A 25,508-nucleotide genomic window follows, 5' to 3' on the forward strand; every position below is an offset into this window, starting at 1 on the left:
GACGTTGGCCTACACGTCTTTTTGTTGAATGACCGACTAAAATACAATCTGCTGTGTCAGGAGTCATCAAGGTATCATCATTATGTCATCAAGGTGGAGATTTGTTTAGCTACGTCTAACAAGGCAGGAGGGGGGATTTCATTGAATACTGCTGCTTCCTTTATCAATTCATCTGTTAAGTTGTTTTTTTTGTTCTTATTTTACACACCCCTCTCGAGTAATGACATCATTGATTAGTGCTTATTTGTAAAATAATGACAAATGACCCCATGTGAGCTACCTTATCTGACTCAGAGCAAGAAAACCACATTCATTCAGCTTATCGGGAGGAAAATCAAGGAGCTCTCTCGCCACTTATAAGCACAAAATTCACTATAATTATCAAAATTGTTGATTTAAACTGGCAATCTATTCATTTTCATCTGCTTGACTAATTGAATGCTTTTCAGCGCTCGTTTCATGATGATGTTACCTCAGTTATTCTCATGCATGAGTCACTTCAGCTGATCTGACCGATGTTAAAGCCCCCAGAACTGATTATTTAGGCTTTTTTTTTTAATAGGCAAAGCAACTTTAAATATGTCATACTGTACCTGCTTTGATGTTAAGTATGTCTAATACAACCACAGGGAGGTTAATCTTTCCTAATTTTATAGATGCATAGATTAATTAGCAATATTTTTGATCATCTGTTGGTTATTTAATTACACAACCAAAAACAAACATTGACAGGTTATATATTGTTAAGTGATAGGATTTGCTGCTTTTCTCTGTTTTATATTATTGTGAATTATATATATATATATATATATACACATATATATGGGTTTTGGACTATTGGTTGCACAAAACAAGACAGAAGTTCCTAAGCTGATGATTATTTTTATCATCGATTAATCTGTTGATTCATTCCTTGATTAATCAATTAGTTTTTTAATATATAAAACATCAGTAAATGGTGAGAAACGGCTCATTTTGTCCCGACCAACAGTCCACAGCTCAAAGATATTCACTTTACTGACTCAAAATGAATAATATCAGTTTTCAGTGGATTAACTAGGTCTAATTGTTGTCGCCCTATTTCCTACAATTAATAGAGAAAGAAGAGAAAATAATCAGTAGATGGATTGATAATATAAAGATTTACTAGTTACAGCCTTGTTTATAATAATTAGTTAAAATATTTCTATATATTAAGTGTATATGCTGAGGTTGCTCTTCTCTACATGCATCCTAATAATATTAGGAAAGAAGGTCATCCATAGAAAACAGGGGCAGATATTTCATTGCAGTGTGTAATCACAGTTGCATTGAAGTGCCTTATTTAGCTGCACAATAAAAAACAATATCCACTGAGTAAAAAAACTATAAATACCCAAAGCTAAAAATAATGTAATATTGAGATATTAAATGTGAAATATGGTGCCATCTAGTGAGTTCAAAATGAAGGAATCATTGCTTTAAATATCATCCCAGTGCCTCAAAGACATGGATGTTTATTATAGCAGTAATTTAATTCAAATAAGAGCAAAAAGACATAAATCCAAGTTAAAACAAGGAGAGTATTATTTTATAGGTTATGTCTGGTGGTGATCTGAATAAATCACAGCATGGGTGTGGCAGCTGCAGCCTCACATGACATTTTATCACCCAGACAGATTAACAAAATCTCTTGAGAAATTAAGAAGGTGAAAAACAATCTGGATTAGAGATTAATTCATTTAAAGGAGAAACCAAGCTAATTACCCTCCATTAGGATTTATTGTTATTTTGGGGGGCACACACATGCAGCCTCCATTATCACCAACCAAAGCTAATAAAATATCAGTAATGCTAATAACTACAATATTAGTGGTTTTAATGTTGATATTATCTCATTTTAAAAGCTAAATCTGCTGTTTTTAATGTTATATTTTAAAGCAGATATTTGACAGCTGTCAGGTGGTAGCTTAGCAACAGTAGCCCCTAGCTACGCTCGCCTGTTCTCTCAATAAAAAACTCACTTTTTCGGTCTAATTTGAATAAAATTCACACATATATCTATTAAATTTAGTGTGTGGTAATGTTGTGAATTCATCCCGATCTCTCTTTATGTGAAATTTGTGGTAAATCTTACCCGTTTATGTCCAAAAATATCCGGCTAACCCGCTGAGCTTCGTCCCCGACAGGCTACATCCATCCATGGAGGTCTGACCGGACACATCCGCCCTGAGGTGTCCGAGCTGCTGCCTGTCTCAGCCGGCCAGACACTCACTGCAGGGCCCAGTCAAGCTCCAGCTTCTGACCATAAAAAGTAAAGTATTTACACATTGCATTCACTGGTATGTAGTTATATAGCTGGTAATGTTTTAAAGTGCTGTGAGATGCAAGTGAAATGTGCTTTTAAAAAATTATTATATTTTGATAATGAGATTATATTTTCCAAGTCTTTTTTTTGTAGTATATTTTGGTAAATAAAGGGAACTGCCTCAAATATATCTCATGTCTTCTTTTTTCCACGTTCTGTTTAACCTTAACCCTCTTTTTAAACTTAATACAGCACTAAAAAGATGAAGTCATTGTGTAAAAACCAGAGCTGCAATGAATAAATTAGTTGCAAACTATTAAATTAACTATTTTTGATAAGTAAATAATTGTTTTAAGTCATTTTTATCAGTTTCTTACGTGTGAATTTGTCTACTTTTCTATGACAGTAAACTTATTTTTTCACCATTTTCCATAATTTAATGGACCAAACATTAGTTAGTTGCAGACTTGGTCACAGAAAACAGAAAGTAAGGACACAAAAATTCACTGTGGAAATGAAAGGAGTGATTCAAACTGAGTAGTTGTGCATCCACAGCTGAAACTTTGTGTATCTGTGTTAAGATTTAAATCACAAATCTATAATGAAACTGAAAGATTTGCATAGATAAAACAACCACTAGAGAAAAAGCACAGTTTGTGGGCATCAATCATTAAAAGTGAAGCATCGTATATGCCTCACAGCACCTCAGTGACACCCAAACACATCTCCATTTCCTCTGGACAGGGTGTTTCGCTTCTCTCCGACAACTACCCACAGGTCTGTTTCAGTCCACATCAAACACTGATCTGGAGATACCAAACTTACCAGCAGAATTAAAAAAAAGGATCTGAGGATGTGTTTATACTTTCAGATGAAAAGGTGTCAAATATGTCAGTGTCCAATACTGTGGAAATAACTGAGTTGGTGAACCATGGAAAGACAAATCATAACTGAGAAAGGATTTGTATACTCAGGTCATGTTTTTACTCTGACTGAAGTAAAAAATATATAAAATAGTTGGTATTAGAAACCAGACTTACATTTTATCTCAAGCATTTTTACAGAATCAGTATGACAATAATGCTTCAAAGATCACAGGAGAAAGTTCATATCTATCAGTTTATTCTAAGTATCCTGTAGACATGAATTAAATAGATTACAAAATTAAATAATGTAATGAATTTAAACAGGTTTTAATCAAAAGAAGCAGCATGATCGTGGGCATAGTGGCCTAATATCTCATGTAATCAGCAATAAAACAAACTAAACAAAAAAACACACAAAAGTTTGATGAGAAAACGGTAAGGAATGATCAGTCTGTCCCCTGTGTGAGCGTGTAAAGAGAAAACATGCACGTTACTGAAAGTGTGTTTAGTAAACAGTTCTTCATGTGGGTCCTGTCGCCTGAAGCCTGAACCACGAAGCCAGATCAGCGTGTTAACCAGTTATCTTTGGGCTTAAATCGAGTTTTACGGCATCACGCAGCTGGCTCACTTTATAAAAAACACCATAAATCACCATGGTAACCAATGCTGACCTGACCACAACAACCACACCAGTGACCAATCTGATCATTGGGGGAAAATGGAAAGTGTTGTCTTTCCTAGAGGATCCCGATAAAGATCCCCAAAAGTCCTGAGTTTCTAACAAATGGAGAGATAATTAAATTAACCGAACACATAATGATGATTATCTGCATTTTAAACTGTGCAAAGTTTACTCTGCTTACATCACTGCAGATGAGCGTATAATAACAACGAGGGGACTTTGTGATGATAACTGGAATTAAAAAACAAAACCCTCTGTTGTCTTTGCGGCTACTGGAACAATAATCCACACACACACTGTAATTAGCAGCATTAACATAAAGAACGTGTTTGTACTCAGACAGTAAAAACCCAGAGTTGACTGAGCCAGTTGAGCCAGCTACGTGATACCGGTTATATCCAGGATGGTTGATGTTAAGCTCAATGAAACAGAAGAGAACCAGAATAAGCTGAACCTGCTTCGTGGTACATATACCTCACCTTTCCCGAATCTTTGGTTGCCTTAAATGCACAGTGAAAAAAAATGATAGTAATATGATAATATATTATATAAATGGATGGATGGTTATGCTAATGGCTGAAATGCTACACAGTCCTTATGTGAGACAGTTTCGGATCACTCAGTCGCTCTTCCCGTCTCTCTGTATATTAAATCTGTACTCAAAGAGAGTGAAGTTCATGACTTTGGCCGCGAGCTCAGGCACAACAAACTCCCGAATCTTCTCGTAGCCCATGTGCTCGTACAGCTTCTGAGCGTCAGTCTGGACCACAGAGGTGTACAAGACGACTGCCGGGTAACCTCTTTCTCGAGTGAAGTCCGCCACTGTCCGACACAGAGCCTTAGCGATGCCCATCCCACGGTGGCTGCGGCGCACTGACATGCGTTTCAGCTCCAAGCATTCGGGCGCCTTCTCCGCAGGAAGGCAAGCCACCGTGCCGACCACCTGACCCTCGCTTTCTGCCACCCAAAAAAACGAGTCTTTCTGGTTCAGGTAGGTGTCACTGATGCTGTTGAGGTCCTTCTTGAGGGAGGTGTCGATGTATCTGTTGAACATGTAGGCGACAAACTGCCGGCACGCAGCCAGGAGGAGGGTGACGGCGAGGATGGGCAGCAGGAAGGATTTGGAGCTGGTGATGAGGGCACAGAACGTGCACATGAGCACCATCTGGGTCAGAGGCTGTTTCAGAAGGTGCATGAAGGACGAAGGCACGTGCTCGCTCATCCCCAGGGTGAAGATCTCCTTCACGGCTTCGGCGTCTTCATCCCGATACTTCCGGATCTGGATGTTCGCCATGGCTCAGCTCTGAATACAACAAGAGGTGACAAGATTTTGAGAGAGGTCAATCATGTTTTTTGTCCACTCACAATGTGTTTAATAGAGCTGTGATGATCAGTCGACAAACAATTCACCTTTAACTATTATAATAACTGAATAAGATTAATATTTGTTGTTTCCAGCTGCTCAAAAGTGATAATTTTATTTACCGTAAATGATATTTAACATAATATATTTGAGTTTTGGACAGTCGGTTGGACAAAATAAGATATTTAAAGACGTCACCTTGGATGAGAGAATGTAAATATACCTCCTGATACAGACTCCTTCATACATTAGATGAAAAAAAGCACTGCAACCCTTTATAATATGTTTCAGGGATTATCTAAATTGGATCAATCTTGGTCCTCGTTCTTTGATTTATTCTCTAAAATATTTTTATTATTATTCCTTATCCTTACTGCTATTTTTGGTGTGACCTCAGAAACCACTCATCATCAATGTAAGGATATTATTACTAAACTGGAAGAACATTTCTGCTTTTCAACTGTGTACATGTTGTGAAACTGTAATAACGTACTTTCACTTCCCTTTATTAAAGAGGAAAACGCTGCACAGTTAAATCTATTGATCTGACAGCTCAACAGTACACATTTGAATATTTTACAGGCAAAATAAATTGTTCTGCCAAAATTAGTTTATCAATATTTCTATTTAATGCCACTTTATACTTCTATTCCACTACAGTTTGGTGACAAATATTGTACTTTCTACTCCACTGTAGTTATCTGGGAGCTTTAGTTATGAGTTATTTTGCAGATTCAGATTTTCAGATCAAGACAAAATATAATAAGAAGAATAATAAGAAGAATAATGAAATATACTTCTTTCACCACTAAAAAAGTACCTATGGATTATAGTACATAATGACAAATATACATGGAAATTGAATTGAGAATGAAATGTATAAGACAGCTGCCATTAGTTTATAGTTCAACTGTAAAACGTATCTTTCAATAAATATTTTGTGACAAAATGTTATAAATATATATATCTGCCAATGAAAGGTTATTATTGTATGTCTTATAAGTAAATCATAAAGCCAGTCTGAAAGATAGTCTACACCTGTTTTTAACTGTAATAATGCATGATGCTGTTAATAAATACTGCTTTTTACATCCTATCTAATACTTTATAAAAGGCAGGGTTTTTACTTTTGGAGGCGATTTTTGCATCTTCTAGTCAAAGGACTGTCTGTCTGTATGTCTTAAATCAACAGTCAGGTGTCCATATGAACACAGGACGAGGTTTTCTTCACTGTAATCATTCCACCTGTTGATAGATTATTAAAACATAAGTTACTGACTGTTAAAAACATAAGTTACTGAAGTGATTGTGGGCCAAAATGCATAGCGTGTCCACACAGTCATTTAAAAGTTGATGTGAAACTTTTTTATGAGGCTTCAGCAGTCTGAGGTTAGTCATAAAACGTGGATATCTGCCACATTTACAATATTTTTTAGCATCAAATTCCCTCTTTGTGTTTCCTTTTGAGCTGTGGTGGAAGTATAGTAACTAACAGAGGGACTTTGGCACTAAAAAGGCTGTAACATTGTGAAAGATATCAACTTGATTTGACTTATTTAGATGGCTGAAGCTTCATTTTAGCTTTAGATAAACTTTTAATTCATTTTTTCTCAAAAGGAGTGTGGATTTTGTCTCCCATTACCTATATTGTAAGGTGTAACAGTTAGTATGAACAGGAGGAAGTTTCAGTGTTGTTTAAAGCCCTTATAGATCCTGTGTAAAGCTCATATCACCACCTACAAAACTTTTTATGTATGATGATGACACATAAAAATGCAATGAAATGACAAATTACCTCCTATACTTCCTGTATCTCATTTGGCACAACAGGAATTAATATAATAAAATAAACTACAAAATATTCAACACTGCATTAGTTTATCTGTGCACTACATGAATCTGATCTTAGATTTCTCAGGGGGAAAAAAATAAATCACTGATGATGTAGAGCTCAAGACTCACTTGGCATTATAGGGTTAAGACACACTTGTAAAAACTGTGAGTGTGTCCTTTAAGCAGAACTGTTTCCGTGTTGTTATGTGCTTTGTGTCCATATTATTAACTCTATAGTAAACAACACAGAACAATCATATAGGAGCCAATAAGTGATAGAAAACATTAAAAGTAGTTATAGCTACATGCTGGATTTCTTTAATCGTTTCACCTCTGATCAGAACAATGACCCTCAAACTAGCAACTAACTACAAAAACACTGAGAGTCATGTGAGAAGCTGTCTTAATTGTTTTAACCACAGTGTCACTCATTATGTGAAGTGAAATCTTTTCATATTCACTCAAAAAGTCCCTCTAAAGAAAATCTCCATGGTGATTAAAAGGAGCTAACAGTAGCTAGCATCAGTGCTTAGCCTCGCAAAGCTGTCAAACATTTGAGTCTAATTTGCTCTTTGAGATTTTTTGAAGGTGTTAAATGATATATATATACACAAATTTGACTTACCTGTGTTGTATTAAGGAGTATGAAGAGTGTGAGTGTGGTAAGAGCAGCAGAGATGTTTATAAGCTGCCTTTCATTTTGTTTATCCCCTCATGGTTACGGTGCGTTCACGCGACGTCACCACGGTGGGAAAACCAACACTTCCCGTTATGCTAATATTAGTTTTACCGATAAATTTCTTTTTTTGTTTTGTTTTTAATGTAATTGCTGCCATTTTGCCACAAGTTAGTTGAAAGTGGAAGATATCGTGCCTCGATTTATTGAAATACTTAGAAAGCTTATATGAAGGTTTTTTCCTACTTGCCTGTTCATAATTTTACTACAGGTTCAGACAATTACGAAATAAGTATGTCACCTGAACGTCGCAGGACAACCCCTTGTTAGTTGTGGATTTCCTGCCACATGATGAAATGTCTGCATCATCACGAGTTAGTTTTTTAAAGAAAAGTCAAATATTAATAAGTGACTGATCCTGTGTATGTTTTACTATCTCTTGACAGTTAGGATCATTGTACAAATAATCAATCAATGACTCCCTATGAGCTTATGACCCCTTAAAACAAACCAAATGTCCACTTACTATTCTTCATCACAGTTGTATGTTTGTGGGTTGTGACCAGTTCAACCAAAAAGCCCTGTTTTCGGTTTTATTTGAATATTTTTCAGAAACTCAATAAGGTGAAATTTTCCAGTAATTCACAAAAGAAAAACTGACAATAAAGAACATTTAAATAAACTTTTTGTAGCAGAAAGTTGTTACTTTTTTTTTCTCCAAGCTTGAGACCCATCTTGTGACCCATCAGATTCCTCTTGTGACCTCTTGTGGGTGCTTCAGTATGGAAACATTTAACACAACACTAAGCATTTTGTTTTAAAAAACACACATTTTAGTGAGATTCTGCAAATAACCAGCTGTTTTTGTATAGAAAAAGTGGCTTGCATACAAATACACAAAACACAGTAAAAGCTGTAGAGTAAATAGGTCAAAGGTCACAAATATTATTGCTCCATTTGAATATCTGACAAGGTTTTATCTATAGTCTTTAGTATCTAAGATAACCCATTTTGGTTAATTATACTAGCATCAATGTCTAACAGAGGCCATAGATGTACTGTAAATAATCCCTAAGGCAAAAATAATGTTACCAAAACTCTAACAATGAAACCTTTTGTATATGACAAGCACGAGTTTGGCACAAATACAGCCAGATTTGTGGAATCTGAATTCGGTACAAAGTTCTTCAAAGTTCATGTCATGTGTGCTCATTGTGGTGATTTGTGTTATATTATCTTTTCCTACAGGGACAAAACAATAAGATGAATCAGTCCCACTTTCGAAGTTTCCTCTTATAAGTGTCTGAAAATTTGGCAGTAAAAGTATACAGACAAAAAAAAATCCCCCAGCTATACAACCTCAAAAAGGACACAGTGAAGGTCACAAACTGCCGCCATTACAGGCAAAACATTTACTGTTGTCACAATAACACACATTGTGGTAGTTTACACTACAGCACCAATGATTCAGAATAAATGTAGAGTGTTTCACAATATATGAAGACTGAAAAAATAATTTATTGTCTCCTTAAAACAATTTTTACTAGATTTCATACATCAAATGATTGTAAAGATTTTCCCTTTTTGTTTTAATGAAGTAAACATTCCTCTACACCGATCAGCCACCACTTTAAAACCACCTGCGTAATTATAGGTCCCTCCGTCCTTGTGCTGCCAAAATAGCTCTGACCCATCGAGGCATGGACTCCACTAGACCTCTGAAGGTGTCGTCTAGTATCTGGCACCAAGACATTAGCAGCAGATCCTCCAGGAAGTAGCGAGGTCGGGTCTCCATGGTCATGGATCAGACTTGTTTTTGCAGCACATCCCTCAGATGCTCGATTGGATTGAGATCTCGGGACTTTGGAGGCTGAGGTAACACCTTGAAGTCTTTGTCATGTACCGAAAATGAGTTGTGAACAATTTTAGCAGTTTTGAAGGGGCGTACTTTTGCAACAATGTTTAGGTAGGAAGTACACATTAAATTAACATCCACATGAATGTCAGGACTCAAGGTTTCCTCTGCCGGCTTGCTTTCTTCCCATAATGCATCCTGGTGTCATCTCTTCCCCATGTAAACCATGCAGACACACTCTACTGTCCACATGATGTCAATGAAAACATGATTCAACAGACCGGACCACTTTCTTCCATAGCTCCACACTCCCAATTCTGACACTCACATTCCCAATTATAGGCACTTTCGGTGGCGGACAAGGGTAACAAGGGTGACTGGTTTGTGACTACGCAGAGTGCATTACAGTTTGTGTTTTTGCATAGCATAAATAAAAACTGTGATGAACTCTGTGACTCCTGCCTATCATAACCAGCATTAACTTTTTCAGCAGTTTGTGCTACAGTAGCTCTTCTGTTAGGATCGGACTACATGGACTAGCCTTCACGCACCAAGCACATCAATGAGCCTTGAACCCATGAAGGCGCCCATGAACCCATGTCACCAGTTCACAGATTATCCTTCCTTGGACCCTTTTTGGTGGGTACTTGCCACTACGTAACGGGAAGACCCCACAGACCTGATGTTTTGACCATGCCCGTCCCTTTACAGGTGCTTTACAGTAACGAGATAATCAATGTTATTCAGTGGTTTTAATGTTGTGGCTGATCGGTGTATACTGATAGTCAAAAGATATGAAAGCATTTAATTTCTTTAAACATATAGTTTTGTTTGTACAAAACATTCACATAACATTCACTTTCCCACCCAGCCAAGCGGTGAGCAGAAACAGAAGCAGCTCATAACTACTTTTTCATTCCCAGTTTGTGTTTCTCTGTCTCCTTCTCTCTATCCCAGGTTGATCTCTCCTGCAAACATGGTGATGAGCAGGATGATGATGAACCCGGTGAGCAGTCCTGCATTCTGGATCAGGAAGAAGATTATCTTTTCGGACCTTTTTGTCTGTTCCTTTGCTATGTTGTCCATCTCTGGGAACTGAGAAGAAGAATGACAATCAGATATCTGTCTGATACACAGTCCTTTAACAGACAACATACACTGAAGTTATTGTTCAACATGAGTAATAATGGGATATGGGAAGTAATGATATTCAAGAAGGAAGTGTGAATTGGTTAGTTTGTGATGCCTGATTAAACATGTTGTTAAGAAAGAAGAAGAAAAGACCTGTGAGAGTCTGTTCTCTCTTTTTCAAATTATAAATATTATAAAAGTATTATGTAAGTATTGCCAGTGAGGCCAAAGCCTAAAGGTTTGTTCACATATTCAGAATTTTTGCATTGACTCATTTGCACAGATTTGACCGCTGGAACTTTTTTGTCTTGTTTGTCTTTGGGTCTTCAGTTCTGCTTCGGACTGAACTCAGAACTCCCCAGAGACTCCAGTTCACTCTGTTATTTCCCTAAAATGCCCCCCTTTCCTTCTTGTTACTGTATGTTCACAAACAGATAATAGATAGTAAATAGATTCATTAAGCTCTGGGAAACACAGAACATTTCGAGTCTTTGTGCCAATAATTCAAGCTGCACCAATTTCTGTCTAATCTCATCTTTCCATTGATTTTGTATGTAACAGCATCACATCTAAAATTCGCTTTGCCTTCTGACACATTGCTGTGTTACTATGAATGTGGAGGCTGTAGTTTTTTTTTATTATTGTGTTTTTTTGGACATGTTTGCCTTTATTTGAAAGTATCTGGCAAAGAGGCTGACAGGAAACATGGAGAGAGAGGGGAATGACATTCAGCAAAGGTCCAGAGTCAAACCAAGGATGCTACCAAAGTGCAGTTTATATGACTCAACCCAATGTTAGGAGCCAAAATATGTCTTTGCTTGTGTTTATATGTTTTTGCTTGGGCTGCACATATTGAGTCACTTGCGTTGATTGACACATGGGTGTGGTTTTCCTCTTATTTTGGCTGTTCACTTGGGTGGCGGTGGGAGTTTTGGACAAAGGGAAGTTAGTAGAGCTCTGATATTTTCTGTTGTCACTATTCTCACAATTGGATCACATCAGGTATTATTTGATAGTGTTGTGGAACAGCTGCTCGTCTCTTTTTGATTTTTCATTCAATAAACTTCACAAGTCTCTCAGCTGCCTTTTTTTTTAAAGTAGTTGCTACATCAGTCGAGTCCCCAAATTATTCATTAGAGCACTGTATGTGTATTAATCCATGGGTGAAAATAGACCCAGAAAAATGCACTGTTTACTCTTGTTTGAGTGTTATTTACTAAAAGATATACAGTGCTCAGCTGTTTTAGTTTTAAAAGAGTTCAGTAAGAACCAACAGACCTGCAGCTGAGTGCCACAGAAAGCTAATGGAAGTCAGAAAATACTGAGAGACCGACCAGCACATTCTTGGTTTTGATGTTTTCATGGGAAAAATATATATTAACACCAGTCTTATCCTTTAGACAGAAAGGTGCACGACTGCACAACCACATAAAAATATTAAAAACAACCATTTTGGACCTGTACAGTGTCCTCACGTCATGCACTGAAACTCACCATGTCTGCCAGCGCAATATACAGGAACATTCCTCCTGCGATGGCAAAGATTGCGTTGGGGGCAAAGTTGCTCCCGAGTAGGATGCCAAGCACGAGGCCGACGTAACACGACACTGCTGACAACAAATTGAAGAATATGGCTTGTGGGACGGTCATACCAGCGTTTAGCAGGATCACAAAGTCACCTGTAGGGGGACAAAAACAAAAATACAAGTTTTTACACAATAATAGGAGCAATTGAATTTATAGTGTTGAGATTGTTTTTCCTCTTGTACATCTGAAGACTGCTGATGATATTTTTGCTCTAAAAACTAGGGACCAAGTCCGAAACCTTGGCGTGCTGATTGACTCAGATTTGACTTTCAGCAGTCACATCAAATCAATCACCAAAACAGCCTTCTATCAGCTTAAGAACATATCCAGAGTGAAGGGTTTTATGTCTCAAACAGACCAGGAGAAGTTGATTCATGCTTTCATCTCAAGTAGACTCGACTACTGTAACGGTCTTCTGACTGGACTCCCACAAAAAAGCATTAAACAGCTGCAGCTCATTCAGAACGCTGCAGCTCGAGTTTTAACCAGAACAAAGAGATCAGAGCACATTACTCCGGTTCTCAAGTCTTTACACTGGCTCCCAGTCAGCTAGAGAATAGACGTTAAAGTTCTGCTACTGGTCTACAAATCACTGAATGGTTTAGGTCCAGAATACATGAATGACATGTTAGTAGAATATAAACCCAGTAGAGCTCTGAGATCTACTGACTCAGGTCAGATAGTTGAGCCCAGAGTTCAAACTAAACATGATGAAGCAGCTTTTAGCTGTTATGCTGCACACAACTGGAACAAACTACCAGCAGAACTGAAATCATTTTTAAATCCAGGTTAAAAACATTTCTCTTCTCCTGTGCTTATGATTGAGCTCTTTTAAAGCACTTTACATTTTAATCTTTCATTTGCACTCTATGTCCTTTTAATGATTTTAAAGCTAATTTATTATTTTATGCTGCAATCATTTTATTTATGTCTTTCTATTTTTCTGTACTTTGTTTTTATTATGGGGGGGTGGGGGGTTAATTGTATGTTTTAAGTTTCTCAAATTACATGTTTTTCTGTTTTATGTAAAGCACATTGAATTGCCATTGTGTATGAAATGCGCTATATAAATAAAACTGCCTTGCCTTGCCTTGCCTCTATGATGAAACCAATTGTTTAAAAGTGCTTCCACTACCTGGTTTTTCACTTCTTTAAATCATGGGCACTTCTGCTATAAGGGGGCCCCTAAAATATCTAACATGCATCAGGTAGAAGCTTTGCTCTCATAGTGGCATTTATATTAATCCCTCTTCACTGGACATGAATGTTCACTTTCTGAAATAATGAATAAAAGCTAATTTACTTCACTCAGTATGCGATAAAGACAAATACATAAAATATTCTTTGTATATTTAGGTGACGAGAAAAAAGAAAAATCATAAAATGACACTAGTATGAAGTACAATAGACCTGCAATGAATTAAAACATGCTTGTTTTTTGTTGATACTTAATTAGTTTTTATCGTGTCAAATCTACATTATATATTGGACTACTTTATATTTAAAGGTGTTTCTAACATTTTGTCCAGCTTGTTTTCATGTATGAAGAAGCAAAACACCTAGAAACACCTCACAATATAATGCTGTCCAATACAATAATAAAAACACATTTAAAAAATTACCATAGAGTTAACTTATTCACATTCAGATTTATAAGCTCCACAGATGTAGTATTTTTTACAGGACTGTTGCAGTGGATTGCATTACAAGTGTTTGTAGTTTTCAGGCCAGTCATTGCAAAACACATGAGGTTGAAACTATATCAAGGGATACAGTATTGATGCAGTTCCGCAGTTTGTCAGTAGAGGGCGATAGAGATTAAAGATTCTTAGTGAAAAGATACAACCTGCTTCTACCTCTTTAACACACAGTTTTCCTCTTTAATTTCCCTTTAACCCTTTCTAGGTCTGCTCAACTGTTTGGTAGAGCTCACTTTGAGTCATGATATCTCGTCAAAAACAAAATCTATTTAAACTTTTTGGGCAATCTTTACCACTCGTATGAGGTATGTAATGCATAAAAAGACCATCAGATTGCACTATGGTTGCTAGATACAGGTTGTTCTATGGTTGCTATAGATACAGGTTGTTCTATGGTTGCTATAGATACAGGTTGTACTAGTGTATAAACTAAGAATAATACAAATCACTGCTGACATAAGAGATCCTGCTGGAGAGATTTTTGAAGTTGAGTTTCCTTTTTTCATCTTGTACATGAACAGAACGAGTCTCTAATACGTTTTTTTTTTTTAAGTTTTGAACAAATGAGCTCTGAATGAGGTCTGTAAAACATAAAATTTAGGGTCAATGAGAAAAATAAATCCATGTTTTATGTTGCCATGGCCTAAAAGAGGTAGGAAAAGCAAAGTAATTATTTTTTAAATAGCACTTTATTGGTGTGACCTACAAAGAGTGAAGTATTTAAGGTTACGTATAGATCACAAACACATCTTCAATGCTGTGTTGTTCTTGCTCTTCATTGGAGGTATGATACGTTACAGTCTCTCCTCTATCCTTCCTTTGTCTCCTCTCAACCCCAACCGGTCGAGGCAGATGTTCTCCCACTCTGAGTCTGGTTCTGAGGTTTCTTCCTGTTAAAAGGGAGTTTTTTCTTGCCACTGTTGCCAAGTGCTTGCTCATGTGGGAATGTTGGGCCTCTTTAAAGTTAAAACCTGAAGAGTTCGGTTTAGAACCTGCTCTATGTATAAAGAGCCTTGAGATAACTCTGTTGTGATTTGGCGCTATACAAATAAAGATTGATTGATTGATTGATAGGTTCATAATGAGTGAGATATTCAATCTTTATGATGGACGGCACCCAAGACTGCACCATTCCTTCAAATAGAAATGCTCTAGATATCTTGTGTTGCATTTCTTAAACACAATTCCCCAAAATTCAGCTTGGTGTCTTTAGAAAACTCTATGATCTACTCTACAGTACAATTTCCATTAAAGTTCTGTGGGTTTGAACAATGTTTGGCTGCACAGTAGTGTGAGTTTGTACTATCTGACCTACCAGAGGGCCAATGGGGTTGAAGAGGTAAAACGATGTTTGCTCATCACTCACCCAGCTCATGGGGAAACTCCTCACATACTATGGCGGTGGACGTGCTGAACCCTGTCAGTACCGACACTGTGAACGAGGCGCCGATAGCCAGGCCATCGATGAAGTTATGCAACGCGTCGCTCAGAGTGATCATCCACGCCACCGTCTTGATGCTGCTGACATGTTTCCCACGCAGCCAGTGACACATTACGCCAGACACCTGGACATCCTGGAAGAGTTTTAAGAATCAAAAAGTTTGAGGGTGCAAGGCTCATGCTACTGTTTGACTATTTCAAAGAAGACTCAAATGTAAACAATGGATTATGTGGACTTAGTGATTTACAAAGATAACATGCAAGGATATCTGTATGTTTAAAACCCAAAGTTCAAATCACTCAGAAAAAAAAACACATTTTACTCCTGGCATCAGTGCCTTGTTAATGTATTGTCTCTTTCAATATTACATGACTTTAAAGCTACAAAAGACTGAAGCTCATTATTAAATAACCCTACATGTGTATTTAAAACATCACTGCACAGGCAAAACTCTTTTTTAACTTCCACTTCTGTATTTTTTATAATATACTCTCCACCTTAATAGCTCGAATTAACAAAACACAACAGATCCGGAGTGATAGACCACAGGAAATACTTTTTCCTAAATGGATGTGCAACAGATCTCTTCAATGACAAATATAATGGCACATGTGTCATTAATGGGAAACATGAGAACAGGCGGACATAAACAGAGCCTTTCTGGACTCGGCTGAGGATACTCTGCGGTGACAGAACGCCCCATTTATTAGCCACGGACCAAACAAGGAGTCTTTGTGCTCAAGTCAGACAATTCCAGCATTTACCAGAAGGGGAAGGATCTAAGGCTTTCGGCTTGGTTCATTGCTTGATCCCTCTGTGACAGCGGCATGTCTGTTTGTTTAGTATTTTGATCTCCACAAAGTCAGTCTCCTCCATATGACATGAAAGAATTAACTGTTAAACATTAACGCTGCCTCTAATCGCCCTGTGTCACTGATAACAGCACAGTAAATAAGTCCTGAACGAAAAAATGAGCTTGTCAATGAACAAATAGAAGTGTCTCTACGTCATAATAAAATACAACCACTATCTGCCTCTTTCTGGTTGCTACATCTTCTTTGGACAAACTTTTACATTTTGTCCAACTTCTTTCATGACGCACACTGTAACACCCGTCTGACTGATGACTGATGACTGATAAAGACATTTGAAATAGAGTTTATAGCCCCTGATGAACTCCTGTTGGGTGTGCCTTGTGATAGCGGATTGTGGTGGACAGCAAATCTGTATCAAGCACATAATTGATTACTCTGATGAGTGATTTCAGAGAAGACTCACTGTTTTTACAAGCTTATCTGAAGACTGAGCTACTCATTAGATAAAACATCATTTAGTGCAAGGTTGCATTGCTGTGTAGGTTAATGTGACATGTGTGAGTTAATCAAGCCCATGAGGCAGAGTTCAGCCTAAAATAAAAGTGTTGCTTCACAACTCGTGAGCCTCTAAATACGACTCTGTTATAGATAAAACGAGCGCGCTATGCTACCTGAGAGGTCACAACGTTCGCATGCGAAGGGTCCGGGTTCGGGTTGCTCTTGTCGTTGGCGATGGTGTTGATGCTGGTCAAAACAATGGAGTCCTTTTTCTCCAGTATGTCTCCGTTGTGCAGGGAGTTTTCTTGAGGCTGCTCTGAAGGAGTGAAGTGGCTGTGGCCGTGCTGAAGACAAGAGAGACAGCGGAGACAAGAGGAGAGAGCATCAGCAGAGTAGAAAGACAAAGAGGATGGAAACAGCTGATATAGAAAGAATGAAACTCTGTGCAGGTTTGATGAATTGGTAGGCTGGGGGATAATTAGTTTACTTAAGTCACAAATACAAAAGTTCTCAAATCCCTTCCTACAAGAAAATCTGTATAAGTGAGTGAGTGGCACTTAAATAAGCTATTTAAAGCTCCAGTATATGTATGAACTGGTGTTACTGGGCAGCACCCACATAAGAATATGTGTTACTGAATGAATGTGGAACAAGGTATAGCTGACACAGTAGACACAGCTGTGGTTTGAGCTAAATGCTAATATCAGCATGCTAACAAAAAAAAGAGTGGTCTTTGCACCCCTGTAAACAGATAGGTGAGTAGGAGATAAAGAGATGTCGGTATCTATGGTAACTTCATTCAAAACAACAAATGAAAGCCCGATGAAAGTCACATGTTGAACAGGTATAATGTTTACCATGCTCATCATCTTTGTTTAGCGTGTTAGCATGCTGACATTCACCAATCAGCAGAAACTAAACACAAAGTACAGGTGAGGCTCAGGAGAAATTAGTTTTGCAGGGATTAAGTCACAAATAAAAATCTGACCTAATGATGGTGCTACAAAATAATTACAAAGGAAATATCATCGTTTGGTTTATAATGATCACATGGTTAGCACTTCCTTAAAGTTATCCAACCTTTGTTGTCACTGTAACCGCTAACAGTCATTACTGTTTTTTATGATCTCTGCTATCTCACTATCAAGCCTCTCACCCAACCTGCCTCCTCGTGATAAGGAAGTAACCTTATTTTGATGCCATGTTAACTGTGTCACTTCTCCAGGTAAGATAATTACAACAGCCACTAGATAGCGTCTGGCACTCAAATGTAACTATAGGTCATTTTATTTATAGTGTTTTTCTTCTTGGCTCATTACAGTTCATCCTCGGAGGTGGGGGAGTGTGAATGTATGCAATCCATCCAATAGTTGTTTAGACAGTTTATTCAAAATCATTGTCATAACCATCACGTTAGCGCTACTGGAAAAGTCAGACGACCGCCAAAGTCTGCAGGATACTTCCTCTAAGAACCATGAATGTTGGTACAAGATTTCAAGACAATCCATTAAATAGTTTTATATCCAAGTCTGGGTCGAAGTAGTCGATTGAAAAACAGAAACACGCTGCTAGCATGACTAAAAACAGCAAACAGTCTTGACTCAGTGAGTAAATCAGGGAAACTAAAGGTCAGAGATCAGAAAGTGGCACAACTCTGGAAACTTTACTTCTTTTAAACTTTCTGACCTTAATACAGTTTTATTCTGTGCTCACCTCCACAGATGCGGATTTCTTCAAATTGTTTTCCTGCCATTAAAAATCTACTTTACTTCTGTTTTTGTTTAAGGTTAAAAAAAAATCTATGTCACATAAATCTTACATGTTCTGTGCCCATGAGCCTTCGATAACATTATAACATTATTAAAATAGAGATGGGTGTTGTACGGTAAATTCCATGATGTGTAATTACCTCCATGGTAATCACTAATTTGTTTAATGAGCCAATAAATCGGGGCTACTCGGTGTTAGTCACAAAAAATGGAAACAAATAATAAATGTTATCTCTAATGATAAAAGAAAACTGCTTGACACTTGATAAACTCACTAACCTCATGCTCGACCCGAAGAGCCATTTTCAATATCTTCTCCATAAAGAAAAGGATATAAAACCCGCCAAATATTCCAACTGCATTCCCCACATAGTTGTCCAATTTGGGATCAAAACCCAGAGCCTGTGGAAATAAAAGAAAGATGGAAGAACGTTAGTAATGTATTGAACAACTTCTGATGCAAATGTATGTCTTTTTTGTTTTTAGGGTCTTTTATGAAGCACTAAAACATCTTTGAAACATCATAAGTGAGTCTCTTGACCTATGGACCCACTTCTCTTACAAACCTCTGGTATGAGCTGAAGCACAGCGTTGGAGAAGAGCGTCCCGATGGCCAGGCCGATGAAGTAGGTCAACACTTTGGGGAAATAAGATTTCTTGGTGAAGGGGATCAGCAGGAGACCAAGTAGAGACGCCAAGTTGATCACAGTGACCGCCAGGAACCCGTAGCCCCACACTGACGGGAACAAAAGGATTAACACTTAGTATGCCATCGTCATTAATTAATATAACCGTTATAACAGTTCATTGTCTTTCAGATTTTTGTGAGAGATTTCATGCTTTGTGTTTTAGTTTAAGCTTATGATGAATTTCTCTTCTTCTTCATCTTTCTCTTTGCTCATTCTTGCAAACCTTTTGCCTTCTATAAGAGCAGAATGAGGACATTTAAAGGATAAAAACTCATTGAAATGTGAAGAATTTGCTTGCTCCTCTACATTATTATACCAAACCTCCATCTTTCCTTTTCTTTGATAATTGCTACAGTGTCATTCATTGTTCAGTAATTGTTAAACACACAGCTCTGAAGCAGGGCGGATAACAGTCAGTCTGAATGAATGAACAGAATAAGGATTGGCTCTATTATGATATTTTAATGAAACTGGCAGCTATGACGACATCACTGAATGTATAACGTTATAATAAAGGTATCAAATGTCATTTTTGCTGTCCTATGTGGTGACTCTTTGCTTAGTTTCTCTATTTAGCATTTATAAACAGTATATAAAGATTAAATATATGTTTATAACACACTATAATGTATTTATGTTATGTTATTATGCAAATATTCATAAGACATTTGTAAGAGTTTATTAATAATTTGTGTTACTGACCCTCCGTCATTTGATTTGTTATTGTTTTCTGCAGTGTGAAATTCTTGTTTTTACTCTTTGGTAACAATTTTGTGAATGAAACTTGGAGAACAGGTCGTCATATGGGGCAATTTTAGGTCATGTTGATTATTCGGATGATCAAAAACTAACAAATGTACTCCTCCTCATGATCAAGTGAAATTCATCAAGCTGAAACAAGTGAATCAGGACAAGATTTAGCAGTTAAGAGAACTTATTGAAACCTCACAGAAAAAAATAAAAGAGTTTTAGGATAAAAATATGAATGCATGAGGCCCATTATCTGTTGTAACTCTTCATATACTGCTCATAACTAATAAAGAAGAGAAGAAGACTTTGTGACGCTACTTGAAAACCTACTATTTTGTCATATTTATTACAGCAGAGAAACCAAACAGGTGTGTAACTCCACAAAATAGACACAGTATTTATTTGCGGAGGAGAAATTGTGTTGGTGAAGCCAGAGGAGCAAACAGCATGCACACAGCATCACCGTCCGTCACCGACAACAACAGTCACAGTTGGCTGTAACAGCACTGAGGAGGAGAGAGAGAGAGATGGTTTATCTGAGGGGTTAGCGGCTCCGAGAGTCATTCCAGGACATCGTGGAGCAGATTATTGTGTTTGTGAGTTTGTAAAGACGGAGTGGAGATGGACAGGAAAGGGTTAGGAGTGATGACCTGTGACAAAAGCCCAGATCTAAATCCACTAGGAAAAAATTACTATTGAGTTCTTCCATGCTTTTATTCTCTTAAGAGCAAAAATAAGGACTTAAAACCTAACAAATGGTTCATTAAAGGGACAATAAAGCAGATTATGGGTAATTTAAGCATGTTAAAAACCTACAGGTAGTTTATCTAGAGTGGAGATGGACAGGAAAGAGTGATGACCTGTGACAAAAGCCCAGATCTAAATCCACTAGGAAAAAATTACTATTGAGTTCTTCCATGCTTTTATTCTCTTAAGAGCAAAAATAAGGACTTAAAACCTAACAAATGCTTCATTAAAAGGACAATAAAGCAGATTATTATTATTAACTAAAGCATGATAAAAACCTACAGGTAGTTTATCCAGTTTTGCACAGATTAAAACTCATTCTTTACCCAGATCCTACTTTTCTGTGGACAAAAAAATGACTCTTCATCTCAAAGTTAAGCCTGTACTGAAAATGTGTGTTTGACAAAGCTGATGAATTATATATGAATTACAGTCCAATTTCAGAGAGAGATGTATGTTTCATTTATTAGGTTTATATGTGATGCAACGTGTTTGACAGACGAGTACACACCGTCATGTACTGGCATGCTTTCCCTTCAGATTACGACATTCATTCATTCGTAACAGGAGCTATCAGGATACGTTGGTTAACCTTCCCGTCGTTCCCCCGGGTCAGATTGACCTTTTCTGTTTTCACTGTTCCTCCCTCCCCCTACCTTCCTCCCTTCCTTCTTTCCTCTGTCCTTCTTTCCTTCCTTCCTCCCTTCCTCTTTTCCTTTCTCCCTCCCTCATTCCTCCCTCCCTCCCTCCTACCTTCCTTCCTTTCCTTCCTCCCTCCTACCTTCCTTCCTTCCTTCCTTCTCTCTTTCTTTCCTCCCCCTACCTTCCTCCCTTCCTTCTTTCCTTCCTTCCTCCCTTTCTCTGTCCTTCTTTCCTTCCTTCCCCCCTTCCTCTTTTCCTTTCTCCCTCCCTCCTTCCTTCCTTCTTTCCTCCGTCCCTGCTGCCTTCCTCCCTCCCTCCCTCCCTCCCTCCATCCCTCCTACCTTCCTTCCTTGACTCGAGGACAACATGAGGGTTAACAGGGAATGCATCATCATATGTAAACAATGCTTTATCCAGACTGTTTATGAAATTTCCAAACTTAACATAACCTGGAAATTAAGCAGATTTCTTTCTTCATAGTTAGTATAGTTATTGACTTTAACAAATGTGTGTAGTAAAACTTTTAGTGTTTCTCAATCAGGGTGTTTTGATAAAGAAAACAACTTTATGGTGATTTATTTAAAGTCCTTTTCTACTCATCTTGTTCATTCAGTTGGATGTTTGAGCTTCACTATGCAGAGTTTGACACTAGAGGGACATTTTTATATTTATATACTGAAAGTGAAAAGTTCATCTGTGCTCAATTTTAAATCTGAGTTAAAGATGTTTACCTGCAAACAGCATGTGTGTGATCACAGCTAGTTTGGAAGCCAATCCTGGTCCATTATTCAACTTATGTGGAAACTTTAAGTATCAAATGCACAATACACTGAAATCTTTTTAATGAAGTGTTTTAACTACCAAACTTTTGGGTTAAAGACACAAATTATTGGTCCGAGCAGAGTGTTTTTTAAGTCATTTTTAACCACTACGTTTCTTGTCTTTGCTTCATGTAGCAATGAATTGAGTAAAAGTTATAACGTCCATGCTGCATTGTCTGTTAAGGGGGATTGAATGAAATAAGCAGAGACAGCAAAGATAAGAGACGGAGAGAAAGAAAGACCTCTGACAAACTGAGGCCAGATCTGAACCTCCGACTTCACAGCTGAATGAGATTAAACTTCAGCCTCTCAGTATCCAGGACACGCCTCATCTCCACCTCTCGTTATTTTAGGGTGTACAAGCAAAACAAATGGGCAACGACTGCCTTGAAAGGAACGTCCTTCGTCCGCAAAACACTGCCTGACAACCTCCAGTCTTTGTATCACTGTACATGAAAGTGCTGACAGGCTTGATTCAAGGCAACAGACCTCCATGAACCGCAAATTATTTGACTTGCGGGGGTCTTGACAAATAAACCGGAGAGGCGAGGCACGTAACGTTGGGATGAAGCAACTCACCAGTGTAGTCGAGAGGCGGCACAGACTTGGGGGTGGAGTAGGGACAGGAGGGCAGCAGCACCTGGGTCAACACGGCGGGACAGATCTTCCCCAGATGTCCCACAGTCAGCTGACTGACATTACTGAACCCGAAGTGAGACAAGATCTGGTCTGCTGAGGGACACTGAGGGGAAAGAAGACCATGTTTTATTTGTCTCGAAAATCCTTTTTGCTGTTGTTAATGTTCCTATTTCTTGTATCTGTGTGTGTGTGTGTGTGTGTGTGTGTGTGTGTGTGTGTGTGTGTGTGTGTGTGTGTGTGTGTTACAGCTTTTTGTATGAAATGTGCAACATAAATAAAGTGTTTATTATGGCTATTATTGGCAGTAATAAGCAAACAGGATACAGTAATGATATAATATTACAGTATTATAGTACTGTATAATGTTATCATATGGGCCTCATTCAAGCTAGAAACATTACTCTATGTATTCTGTGCATAAATGAATCTTAAATGCATTTTTTTACAACTAAAAGCTACAATTATGAGCTATGAAACAAAAAAAAACATGAAGGGAATTACAGAAAATATCAATGACTGTATTTATTTATAATGACTGAGAGATTGCCCCTCCCCCCTCTGATAGTGTGTGATACTTTAGATTAGGACTCATGGCAATCAGGAACTCAATAAATAGTTCCCTCTATTAAAGGGGAGGTAGAATTGGGTGATTGGGTGGACTAGTGTGTCCCAGGACCCCAATATATTGGTATTTTTTTAAAGAAGTGAGAAAAAAATCAATCAGAACAACTTGATTGACAAAGTGATACCTCTGAGGTTTACAGATACTCCAGTTAATAGGATTAAGCTTAAGTACATTATCCTGATAATACCTATCTTTCACTCTTCTTCATTATAAGTAAAAATGTAATCTGATCTAGTTTAAAGACTTGCAGAAATAGAGCAAATTCACAAACGTTCAAGCACCAATGTATATCTGATCAAATCCACAATCATTAATGGATTTTTTAATTATAATTTATTTCATGTTTTTCTGTTTTAAAGCTCACAATTTTAACTTTTAGTTGTAGAAGTGCATTTAAGATTCAATAATGCATACTATAAAACATTTCTAGCTTGAAATAAGCTATTATGATAACATTATTACAGTACTTCTATGTATATAATTGAATATAGTACCCTCCACTTCTCTCTACTTGACAGTATAATTAGGCTAAAATCATAATATATATCATTACTGAACCCTTTAAACTATAAATAGCTATAGACAGTAAGTAAATCAGATATAAATACAGATGTGTTTCAGATATTTATAGCTATGATATAAATGCACATACAGGAAATAAGTAGAAAATCAGAAAAAAAAGTTAATTTATGAGCAAAGTTTAATTTTTTTCTTGATAAAACAAATAAACTGGCTCTGATCTATGACTTCAGTTCATTAATAACATGCTCACCTCCTTGTTCTCCAGCGGGTTTTCATATATTATTGAAGCAGGTCTTCTGGCTGAGATCAGCAGCAGTAAATCTTCCAGATTCTCCGTTGAGATTGATTTATTTTCTCCATAATAATGTAAAATAGTCTCTAGAAATCCCTGCCCATCCCGTTCACTCACATTCACACTGTGGCACGCTGTAATACAAACCAAAGCGCACGCTATTAAACTATTAAAACACCACATTCTTGCTTTTTAAAAAAGAAAAAAAAAAAGTTTCCACCAAAGTGATTTTAAAATCTTGCTACTTCTGCTCCTTTAAAAGTTTTTCACTTGAGCCAAAATTCATGATATCCAAGGAGAGTCCAGATCCATGAAGAGTCACAGCACAAATGCGCTTTTTGGAGTAATAGGGTTATTTTTAGAGGGGCGGTGTTGATAGTAAGTCCTTTCCTATGTGCTCTTCTGAGTGATCGATCAGGACTATCAGAGGTAGATCAGGTTCAAAGATCAGTCTGCAGAGGCATGAAGGGAAAACATGGAGGTGACCGACCGCGTGGAGCAGCAGCGACTGTTTCAATGCCTCTTTCTTTTGTGACCGTCGGCTTTCTCACTTGGTATGCAACGTGCTCTCACACACACACACACACACATTAACACACACACTCCTCTTCAGTATGTGTAAGTATGTGTGTGTATGAGTGTGTGTTTGTGTGCAAAAGGTTACAGTGTGAAGAGGGACAAAAACAAGCAGTGTGTTATTTACAGTTTACAGCTGTGCCCACGTGAACTCACAATGAAACAGCTGGAAGATGAAGAAAAAAAATTATAAACATCAGTACATGTGAGTCAGTGTGTGTTTGTGTGTCTCTGTCGCCGCCTGGTGGCAGCTGGTGGTCAATGCAAGAGAGACGGTTTAAGATTAAAGGAAAAAAAAAGTTCTACTATTTTTATGTGTCTAAAATCAGCATTAAGGGGTTTGTGATAAAGAGGTTTTTGTCACTGTAATCATTCCTCCTGTTCATACTGACTATTAAAAGATCTTTAAATGAGGTTTCGGTGTAAAAAATGCCTGATTTTGTCATATCAACTGGATATCTGACACATTTACAGTCTTTTTAGCATCGAACTCCCTCTTAGTGTTTCCCTGTTGAGCTGTGGTGGAAGTATCGTAACAAAAAGAGGGACATTGGTACTAAAAAGACTGTAATACAGTGGTGTCAAACATGCGGCCCGTGGGCCAGAACCGGCCCGGTCCTTTTCTTCCTTCTGTCCTTCCTTCCATCTGTCCTTCATCCCTTTCTTCCTTCCTTCTCTGTCTTCCATCTTTCCTTTCTCCCA

At 37.6% G+C, this 25,508-nt stretch overlaps 2 protein-coding genes across 4 annotated transcripts; both read right to left on the reverse strand.

The window, feature by feature from the left end:
• Positions 1 to 3,596: 3,596 nt before the first annotated feature.
• Positions 3,597 to 8,111, reverse strand: LOC128375256 (probable N-acetyltransferase CML1). Of its 3 annotated transcripts, none has more exons than XM_053335559.1 (2): positions 8,009 to 8,111; positions 3,597 to 5,138 (listed from the first exon to the last, which is right to left on the reverse strand). In XM_053335559.1, exon 2 carries the CDS (start codon positions 5,127 to 5,129, stop codon positions 4,455 to 4,457), a length of 675 nt encoding a protein of 224 aa, XP_053191534.1. In that variant the 5' UTR covers positions 5,130 to 5,138; positions 8,009 to 8,111; the 3' UTR covers positions 3,597 to 4,454. The 3 variants fall into 3 exon arrangements, 2 of the variants coding, with proteins under 2 accessions (XP_053191534.1, XP_053191533.1); XM_053335558.1 differs by lacking the exon at positions 8,009 to 8,111 and adding an exon at positions 7,657 to 7,777; XR_008323075.1 differs by lacking the exons at positions 3,597 to 5,138; positions 8,009 to 8,111 and adding exons at positions 6,364 to 6,443; positions 7,657 to 7,792.
• Positions 8,112 to 9,104: 993 nt separating this feature from the next.
• Positions 9,105 to 24,671, reverse strand: slc39a8 (solute carrier family 39 member 8). Its single transcript, XM_053335752.1, has 8 exons — positions 24,189 to 24,671; positions 22,732 to 22,894; positions 19,070 to 19,239; positions 18,783 to 18,905; positions 16,908 to 17,078; positions 15,347 to 15,554; positions 12,188 to 12,372; positions 9,105 to 10,657 (listed from the first exon to the last, which is right to left on the reverse strand). Exons 1-8 carry the CDS (start codon positions 24,411 to 24,413, stop codon positions 10,511 to 10,513), a joined length of 1,392 nt encoding a protein of 463 aa, XP_053191727.1. The 5' UTR covers positions 24,414 to 24,671; the 3' UTR covers positions 9,105 to 10,510.
• Between the last annotated feature and the right edge of the window lie 837 nt (positions 24,672 to 25,508).

The sequence above is a fragment of the Scomber japonicus genome, chromosome 16, assembly GCF_027409825.1.
Source record: "Scomber japonicus isolate fScoJap1 chromosome 16, fScoJap1.pri, whole genome shotgun sequence".
In the NCBI taxonomy this organism is placed as follows: Eukaryota; Metazoa; Chordata; class Actinopteri; order Scombriformes; family Scombridae; genus Scomber; species Scomber japonicus.